At 33.4% G+C, this 10786-nt stretch overlaps 1 protein-coding gene across 1 annotated transcript in view; it reads right to left on the reverse strand.

Annotated features, from left to right (window-relative positions):
- Positions 1-10786, reverse strand: part of STXBP5L (syntaxin binding protein 5 like) — a 279142-nt gene that overhangs the window by 157074 nt on the left and 111282 nt on the right. Inside the window, exons 9-10 of the mRNA XM_011355337.1 lie at positions 5843-5997; positions 1927-1999 (exon numbers count right to left, since the gene is read on the reverse strand). Coding sequence (XP_011353639.1) covers positions 1927-1999; positions 5843-5997 — 228 coding nt within the window. The remainder of the gene's footprint in view (positions 1-1926; positions 2000-5842; positions 5998-10786) is intronic.

The following is a 10786-nucleotide window of genomic DNA, read 5'->3' on the forward strand; positions in this document are numbered from 1 at the left end:
AGAAGAAGAAGAAGAAGAAGAAGAAGAAGAAGAAGAAGAAGAAGAAGAAGAAGAAGAAGAAAATTATTATAGGAATTTAAATGTAAAGGTGTAAATTGGTTGCTGTGGAAATATAAATGAAGATACAAATCCAAGAAACCAAAAAGAAGAAGAAAAATTTGTAAGCCCTAATGTTTGCTTTAGAGTAGAGGATTAAATGGGAAAAAAAGGAAGGGAGGAATGAATGAATCAGAAAAGAAGTCCAAAGCTACAATTTAATGTTAACATTAAACATGGCTGAAAGGTAATTATTTGGAGGGAAAAAGAACATATTCAGTTTTCGACATGTTAAAATACTTGTAATAGACAATGAAATGGGAATGTCGCAAGATTTTAAAACATGGTGTTGAAGAACGTAAAATGTCAGATAAAAACTTGAAACAAAATGTCAATTCACATAAATAAAGTAATGAAAAGCATAAGAATAAATGTATAAAAGTGGTAATTTTGTTATGTGTATTTTACCACACTAAAAAGGTTTCGAACAAAAGAATAAATGTGTATACTGAGGAAAGTGAGTATAAAAGGTAATGTATAGTGGGCCGTGGAGAATGTTAGATAAACAAGATATGAGGAACCAACAAATATGTCACAGAAAGAAGAGTTGAGTACCGATGAGATCAGAAAAGTATAGGTTTTTAATAAAACCTATATTAGAATGTAGAGGAAGAGGCATAAATCCATATATGTACACAAAATTTAATCGTTTAATGTTGATAAATGTAGCAGCTAGGCAAAATTCAGTTATGATTATATTATGGCTCAAATCTTATTTCCCTTTCAAAATATTAAAATATTATATGCTACAGATTATCATAAAAAAGAACTTTGGCCTTTACATTTATGAACTACATGGAAAGAAGAACTCAGACTGTAATTCATTCAACAAAAACTTATTGAGAACCTACTCCATGTGGAAACAAAGCCCCCTCCTTCTTCATGAGGCCTATGGCCTAGTACAGAGACAATCTTTAAAACAATAACAAACGAAAAATTTTACCTTTGTCAAAAGCTATGAAAAGAGGAACATCAGAGTGATGAGTGCCCTTAATAGGATATTTGATGAAATTATATAGATAATGGTTTTTTTTTAATGATGAAATGATATCTGAGTTGAAATTCTTATCGATAAGATGTTAATAAGAAGAAAAAGAAAGGTAAGATTATTCCACGCAGAGAAGAGAGAATATACAAAAGTTCTGCAAATATAAGGGGCTAACAGAAGATCATCAGGTCTAGAACATAAAATGAAGGAAAATCAGTTTAATTATATAATGAAATGTTTAAGAGGAAGACAGTATTCAACACATCAATTTCAAGTGTATGATTTGCTGTTCCATGAAAGAAGGGGAAAACACCATTCTTGCAGCAATATTTTATATTTGTTTCCAATGCCCATAACATAATGAAAAAGAAAACAGTGTGAAAGAAGGCCTCCATCTTCTCTGCCCCAAGATCCTGCTCTTTTGTACTGACTGCTGCAGTAATCCAATGACATTTTTATTATGTGCCATTTCCCTATAGTCAATAAACTAGCAGATAGTCACAGAGTACACTGTATAAGTTTTCATTAGAATTACTTCTGTTAAGGAAAACAGCAGAAATATGATCCATTTTGTGTGTCCTGAGTCTCCTAACTTTAGGTGCCGCCTTTAAAATCACTTTGATTTTCTGTGTCCCTTAAACTTTTCTGGTTTAGTTTTCATTGTTGAACCAAATTACATTTCTGTAATTCTAGCAAAACAATAGTCCACACAAAGAGTATTTACCATCTAAGAATACTAATGCAATTATTTATAATGTCCTCCAGTGTTTTAACTTTATTAATGAATAGAGTTTAAAAATAGTTTTTAAATAGTTCATTTTTTCTGAACATGGATAACTTACTTGCTTTGTGTCAGATCAACTACAATGAGATCTTTTTCCAGAAGTACTACGACTGCATAGGGTTCTTGAAATTCTGCAAGTTAAAAGAAAAATGGAAAAGTTTTCATATTTCGCATTTTATAAATTACCAAACTTACATTTCCTTTATTCGCTGTACAAATGTTATTTAAATAATTTGAGAAGACCAAAATATGAGCCAAAGTAAGAACAAAAGCACTTTAAAAATATATATATGTTATGTTTCTTAAACTTAATGTTTATGACCATTACAAGGAACAAGAAAAAAAAATGAGAAATTGCATAGCATTAGTTAAATAAATCTCAAAAAAATGAGGTGGTTAGAGTAGAAGACTATATCATATTCATCTCACAAACATTTATCTTATTCTTTCATAACCTTATATTTTATAATTTATTTCATATCTAAAAGATTTACTAAGGAAATTGTAGTTCTGCTTCTCTGATCTGTGATACATATTCACCTCCCTATGAAAGCAACATTCATAATAAAAAATTTACTTTCAATTCAATGTGGTTTAAGATGTTCTTAAAGATTGTCTACTATGTGCCCAATGGTATATACTTCAAAAAAGCAGAGAATCTGAGGATAGTCTAGGATTTTCAAGTACTTACAATTCAGCTCTACTTTTCTCCCTTCACCCTCCCTTCCCTTCTTCAATATGTTCTAGAAATTTTGTAAGAAATGATATATGAAGAATAAAATTAACAAGGTTCTTGTTCTCATGGGTTTGCATTCTAGGGATGTATACAAACAATGAACAAGTAAACAAATAAGATCTAGTCAGAAATTAATGTGAGCTATGAAAAAAATAACATGAGTAATGACATAAGAAATGACTTGCAGTTAAAGCTACAGTTAAAGTATTATTCTCAACTTAAAGAAAAAGTATTTTCAAACGCATTTTACATACTTGATACCTGATTCTCCATAGCCAAAACAAGTATCAGTATTTACTATTTCATTGAAAATACTGAAGTCCAAAAAGTTTACAAGTTTGGCTCAAATTTACAAAGCTAGTAAGTTATAGAAGCTGAAATTTTAGCCCAGGATTTCTGACTTAACTTCCATCCTGCTTTCATTAACCAGCAGTTTCTACTGGTCAGTTTAAATGGTATTTAATCCTAAATTCAACAATCGCTTGGCAGGAATTGTGCTCAGAGTATTCAGGATTTAGGTAGGAAACTAGAATAAATGGCTTTCATAGTCCTTCCAGTCCTGAGAAGCAACAGAGCTTCTCAGGGTTCCTATCTATGTGCAGTATGCAGTCATATTGTTTGCTACCTAAACTGTTCTCAAACTGAGGCTTTTACCTCCTTCTTCCCCATCTCTTAGAGCTGTTTTTCAACACTGTTTCAGTACTTTTCGATTGTTCTTATTTGTATGTTTGTTTTGTTTTTTAGTTGGAAGAATACTGGGGTTCTATACTACTAATTTCCTCTTTTTCTCTCCCCTCTTTAGTAAACTTATTAGTTGAGAAGCATAGATTTTTGGGGGGAGACAACTATTTTTTATTAATAATGGTTGCCTCTGGAAGGGCAGAGAGAAAATTTTCATTATATACTGTTGTGTATTGTTGGGTACTTTTCTGGCATTTTCATGTTTTATTTTAATTCAAAATGTTTAATGAAATACATTTATATTTTACTGAATAAAGTTAAACTATTTCTCCTAGCCCTTGACAAAAAGTTCCATCCTCATTACCACATCTCTGAAAAACAAAGATACATATGTAGTTTGGAAGCAATTAGAATTGTTTCTAATACATTTATAATTTATTTAATGTTATTAGAAATTGTCCTACCATTTCTACTGATGTACAGAAATTTACATATGCACAGCGTTTGACCTTTGCAACCATACATTTTCAGTTTCTAGTACTGGTACACACATCTTTCTCCAGGCTCTTTAATAGGAGGCGTTCAGCTTGCAGTCCTCCGTTCTTTCTTTGTTTCTTTATCATTCATTCTCATAACTCCAAAGAATTTCTATATTCTAATGTTTATAAATAAATATTAAAGACCATTTCTCTCACATTTTCTGTTCTCTAAACAATTCCATAATTAGACTTATCTTTCTCTCTTTCTAAAAACTGTATACGAAAGCACTATTCTTAAAAATGTTATCTTGGACTCACCTATCATGTCACTCTTAATCCAACAGTTGACCAAATTCAGTGGGTTTTCCTCTTTTCATTCCTACAAGCAGTACTCTGTTTCAGATCTTAACCATTTTAATAAACATTATCACAAAAGCTTTCCAGCTGGAATCTGGTATTTTTTAGATTTCAGTGTCTCTCTCTTTAAACCCACACTTTTTGGAGGCAAATCTTACTAAAAACACTTTCCTTCATCTTAGCATTTCCTCAAAATTCTTATGTAGCTCCCTATTTCTAAATACCTTCAAAAGGTTTTCAATTTTTCTGTAAATGGATCTCACTCTAACAAACCTCACGATTTCTAAAACCTTTATTCAAAATATTCTTTTCAAGGCCCAAGTCATTCTTCAAACCCTATCTAAATCTTTCTTCTTCCATGAAGCTTTGAGTGATATTTTGGTCCTCAACTATCTGACTAGCCTTAAATTGATATTTAAAAAACTCTGACCCATATAACTCAGCACCTAAAATGTTGTATTTTTTAAACTTAAGTCATAATTATCTCCCTCATCTAATCAGATTTTATATGACTTGACATCAGAAATCAGTTTCATAATTCATCTATATTCTCAACAAGTTATTACAGTACTGAAGTCATAGAAGCATCTAATAAATATGTGTTGATTAATTAACAACACAAGTAATTTGTCCAGAGCAACTCTGGAAATAAAATGCTACACTGATTGTTATCTCTTATCAACTTCTCCCATATTTTAAATATGAAACTAAAGAATTTTTAAAAATTAATAAATACATATATGTATGTATGTATCTTCATAGTTTACAAAGTATGCTCACTTTGGCCTTCTAATGGTCATGTAAAATCAAGCTTTCTACAAATGATAAATCAAACTCATCAATGTAAAGTGATTTACCCAAGGTCACATAATTAGTAAATGACAGAGCTAAATCATAAACCCAGATATTCTGTCTCCAAGTCCAGTGCTCTTTCCTCTATATCTATAAATTTCCTCTTGAAAATGTGGTAATGTATATATACTATGTTGTTTTAATCATAAACTCATAGTTCCCTTTTTATTCTTCATGTTTTACCCTTTTAAATGTTTAGATTTCATTAAAATATTTCATTATCATTAGATTACATTTTACAATTTGTATATAAGTTTAGAATAGCTTTTATGTTTATAAAATGTTTATTTATATTGGGGATAAGAATATATAACCATCCCTCCTCCCAAAGTACCTTCTGACTTACTATTCTCAAAATTGAAACAAATCACTAACCACACATCAGCAATCCTAGAGTAATCAGAGGTGCTGCAGTTGCTTCTGAAGCAAAGCCAGATGTGAAATAGATGCAGCACCACCAGAGTTACAGATCACTGATATCAGGTAAGTGCTTTAACTTTGATTGGCTTTGGAATGGGATGGGTGGAGCTGGTCTAGGAGAGGCTATTAGGAGACTTCAGTTTCCTCAAGTAATTTCACCCCAGACTCCTATCAGACCCTCCCGGCTCAGCTTCCACCATCCTTATCAAAGTTTAAAGCACTTACCTGATATTTGAACCTGAAACTCCAGCACTGATGCACTACATCTGTTTTACTTCCAGTTTGTCAAGTAGGTACAGGTACAGAACCTGCTGCATCACCTGTAGCTCACAGTGTTGTACCACAGTAGATGTCAGCTGCCAAAACTAAAAATATTCAAGCTTAATTTTGTTAAGAACTTATTTCAAAAATGATTTTTCAACATTAATAGCTTCATTTTAGTTACTTACCATTTGGATAGGGTGTTTCACATAAAGTTAGAAATTCAACAATAGGATGATCCATTTCAAGTACTGTAATTGCTTTTCCATGCATGATGGTTAAACTTGGTCTTCTGCAAGCTTTGTCATAGGACAATCCACCAGAAAATATTATAAACGGTTCACTACATAGGGAAAAAAAGTTAGTAAGACTGAGAAATCCTTTAAGATGACATAATGTCACAGGACTGAGCTGATGAAGAAAAGGCTTTGTGGGGAGTATCTAATTTGTAATTACACAGAGAACAAAAGTCTTTCCTGGCCCAAAACATCACCCAACAATCTTAAGGTGTTGAGGTAGGGAGAGGGAAAAGCAGTGAAGTTGGAGGGAGGCGGAGGTGTTTACTGACTCAAATAAACATTTTCACATATAGTCTTAGTTGGTTCCCAAACTCTTAATCCCTACCATTAGACTATTAGGCTGTTAGTTTATCATATTAACCATCTGGCATTGGGGCCCCAAATTCTTAAGAGGTAAAGGAGGCGAATTTCTATATAAAATAAAATGTGATAGTGGCAAACCCAGAATGGTAGAAGGTAATGTGAAATTTCTATATAATGAAGTTTGTGTGGAAAAGGGTTTTGATAAAAACACGGAGAAAACTAATATGTAAGAGAAAAATAATTCACCAAAGATAAATGTGATCTTGTTCTCAATTTTACCTAGGACCTGCCAGTTCTATTTAGCTTATAAAATTAACTTAAAACAAATTTTTTGGACACTGTTATTTACAAGATACAATTAGATAATAAAGTGGGATTGAGATGGCTATAAAATAGTATAACTGTTAGAAAGTTATGAAACAGCTTCATAATTTTACAGTTTCTTGATTTAATACCCATATCTCTAGTATATGTATAGAAAAATGAGTCTTGATATAAAGCATTTTCTTTTTCTTCCTAGAGATATATTTTTATTTATTTTTATTTTTTATTACATTTATTGACATGATATTGGTTAATAAATTATATAGGTTTCAAGTGTACAATTCAATAATATGTCATATGTATATTGCATTGTGTGTTCACCCAAAGTTAAATTTCCTTCTGTCTCCATATATTTGACCCCCTTCATTCTTATATACCTCTCCTGCCTTTCCCTCTGGTAACCACTAAACTGTTGCCTATGAGTTGTTTGTCTTGTTCATTTGCTTTCAGGTTTATATCCCATAGATGAGTGAAATCATAAGATTCTCAACTTTTCTGACTTATTTCACTAAAGTATTTTCAATAATAACTGAAAATATGTACAAAAAAATGTTTTAAACCATACACTTTTATTGTACCAAAATCTTTGAGAATATATGGTTCTAAATAATTCATTTCCATCCTTCCACTAAACTGAAGGATCTACTTGTTTCTAGAAATCACTCTATTCAGATTTTCCTCCCTCTTTCATTCTGTACTGCCCATAGTACCAAACATTGCCAATGGAATATTTGCTGATTTTATGCTGGTTAAATAACCACAACAACAACAAAATCATTTTAAAAGTTGCCATCAAAATCTACATATAAAATGCCTGTATTAATTTATGTATATTCTGTCTCAATATTTTGACATAAATATTTTATTTGTAAGCTACATAAGCAAAAATGCTCTAATTTATTTTCTTTTAGTCCTGCATCATTTGAATTGAGTTAGTCTTGCCGCAGTAATCTGACATAAAAAAATAACCTAATAATGATGGTATTAAGAAACAATTTTGTGAAGTTTTTTCTACCCTTGGACTCACACCGGCAGCAGACTTCTACTCATGACTTTATATTCTGAAATATGGCAGCATGAGAGAGGTCCCCAGATCACTCCCCTTGAAACAACAATAAGCTGAACATCTAAAACTCAACAAAAAACACCCAAACTTCACACCAGCATGTCTGAGTGTGGGATCTGCGCATAAGAGCTACCACATGTCAGAACCCCGGGTATTGGGCGGTAGACTGGGAGAAATAAAGAAGCAGCCTCTTGCAGCCCCCGGAGCTCCCTGAAGGAGGAGGGGGAAGGGTAAATGTGCGGGAACTTCCCTGAACCGCCCTGCCTGGGACTGCTGTGAGTTCCACGCAGCCAGCAGTAGGGCCTAGTCATCAGGGCAGAAAGCAGAGAAGCAGAACAGCAGAGAAACAACAGTTGATTTTTACCAGCTGCGGTTGCAAAACCGAGGCTGAGCCTCAGCCCCCAACTCCCAACCCAGAGGGCCCCTCACCCCATACCCTCCAAGACCAAACACCGCAGAGACCTAGGGGAATCTGAGCAAATGCTACTGAAATTGTTGCTAATACTGACAAGGACTGAAACTGAGGGTAGCAAGCCTGATTAAATATCTATGAGAAAATAAAAAGGTATTTGTAAGGCTTTATATAAAGCAGAGATCCAAGGGGTTTAGACGCCACCTACTGGAAACCAAAACAAAAGCACCTTCTTTGCAGCAGGCTAAAGAGAGACCCTTATATAATAAATCTTCTTTCTGGAAAAAGAGCAGAATATATTTCCATTAATTTCCAGGTGGAGAAATAGTCCATTAAATACCATGAACAACCAAGGTGACAAGGCAGCTCAGAAAGAAAGAGGAAAATCTCCATAAAATAAGCTTATAGAAATAGAAATATGCAACTTAAATGACAGAGAATTCAGGATGGTACTTCTGAAAAAAATCAGTGATTTCTGAAACGAGTCATATCAACAATTTCAGGAATTGAAAAAACATCTAGATGAGCAGAACAAGAAGATTGAAACCCTCAAAAAGAACAGAATAGATCTTCTGGAGATTAAAACAAACAAACAAACAAAAAACGAAAACAGCAACAACAAAAAAACACTGCAAAAGCTGGAAAATGAAATAGCAAGCTTGGGAAATAGAATTGATCAAATAGAGGAAAGGATCATTGATATCGAAGACAGAAATCTAGAAATAAATCAGAAGGAAGAAGAGAGAAACCAAAAAATGAAAAATAATGAAAGAGAAATACAAGAACTAGCTGATATCATCAGGAGAGGAAACATAAGAATAATGGGCATTAGTGATGGCAAGGAAAAGCAGCAGAGGCTGGAAAGCATTTTCAGACAAATAGTGGATGAGAATTTCCCAAATCTAAGGAATAAGCTGGAGCTTGGAATTCAAGAAGTCAACAGAACACCCAATTACCTCAACCCAAAAAGGCCTTCACCAAGACACATTGTATTAAAATGATCAAAAATCAATGACAAAGACAGAATTCTCAGGGCAGCCAGGGAGAAGAAAACAGTAACTTATAAAAGAAAACCCATTAGATTATCCCCGGACTTCTCAGTGCAGACCTTGCAAGCCAGAAAGGAATGGAATCAAATATTTAAACTATTAAGTGAAAGGAACTACCAGCCTAGATTAATGTATCCAGCTAAGCTCTCCTTTAGACATGAAGGAGAAATTAAGACCTTTCCAGACATTTAAAGTTGAGAGAATTCTCCACTATGAGGCCTGCACTACAGGAAATACTGAAAGGGCTCAGCTCACCTAAAACAAAATGACAAAAAAGAAATACATGATTAGGAGTAAGGTGACTATCAGGCAAATAGAAGCAAAGGAGTGCAACCTTTACTAAGAACAGGGCATTATAAGCTTAAATAATAAGAAGAGAATTGCTATAGCAAGATAGTAATGAATGTTCAACATACATAGGGATGAAATGAGACAATGACTGAAAATGAGAGGATACAAAGATCTAAATTCACAAAGGGGAATAGAAATAAGGCACGTGCAGAAGAAAATGCACGAGCTTTTTATATATATATAAAACTATCCTTTATATATTCATAATGGTAACCACACACCAATGATTCAGAACTGAAGCATATAACATAGAAGAAGAAGAACCAGAGGCAAAACCCACAAAAGCCAACCAAAATAAAGAAAACAGAAACAGAAGGAAAAGGAAGCAATGGAAACACTGAGCTACCAGAAAGCAAAAGATAAAATAGCTATAAGAAGACCTCATATTTCAACAATCACTCTAAATGTGAATGGACTGAACTCGCCAATAAAAAGGCACAGAGTTGCAGAATGGACCAAAAAACAAAACCCAACCATATCATGCCTCCAGGAGACACATCCTAGCTCCAAAGACAAATATAGACTCAAAGTAAAAGGATAGAAAATGATATTTCAAGCAAATGGCATTCAGAGAAAAGCAGAAGTGGTACTAATATCAGATGAAATAAACTTCAAAATAAAAAAGATAAAGATACTGAGTGTCATTTTATAATGATAAAGGGAATCATGCACCAAGAAGACATCACTTATTAATAGCTATGCTCCCAATCAGGGAGCCCCAAAATATGTAAAGGAATTACTAACAAAACCAACGGGAGAAACAGACTGAAACACTATCGTAGTAGGGGATCTAAATACCCCACTGTTGTATATGGACAGATCATCCAAACAGAAAATCAATAAGGAAATAACATCCTTAAATGACACCTTAGACCAACTGGACATAATTGACATTTACAGAGCCTTCCATCCCAAAACAGCTGCTTATACATTTTTCTCTAGTGCACATGGAACATTCTCAAAAATTGACCACATACTGGGACACAGAGATAGCCTCAACAAATATAAGAGCATTCAAATCATACCAACCATATTCTCTGATCATAATGCTTTGAAACTAGAGATCACCTGTAAAAAGAAATCAGGAAGAACCACAAATGCATGGAGATTAAACAACATACTACTGAACAATAACTGGGTCAGAGAAAAAATAAAAAGAGAGATCAAGAGATACATAGAAACAAATGATAATGATAGTACAAAATATCAAAACTTTTGGGACACCACAAAAGCGGTCTTAAGAGGAAAGTTCACATCATTACAGGCCTATCTCCAAAAACAAGAACAAGTGCAAATCAACAACCTAACACTTCATCTTAAAAAACTAG

This window comes from Pteropus vampyrus, unplaced genomic scaffold, assembly GCF_000151845.1.
Source record: "Pteropus vampyrus isolate Shadow unplaced genomic scaffold, Pvam_2.0 Scaffold1, whole genome shotgun sequence".
In the NCBI taxonomy this organism is placed as follows: Eukaryota; Metazoa; Chordata; class Mammalia; order Chiroptera; family Pteropodidae; genus Pteropus; species Pteropus vampyrus.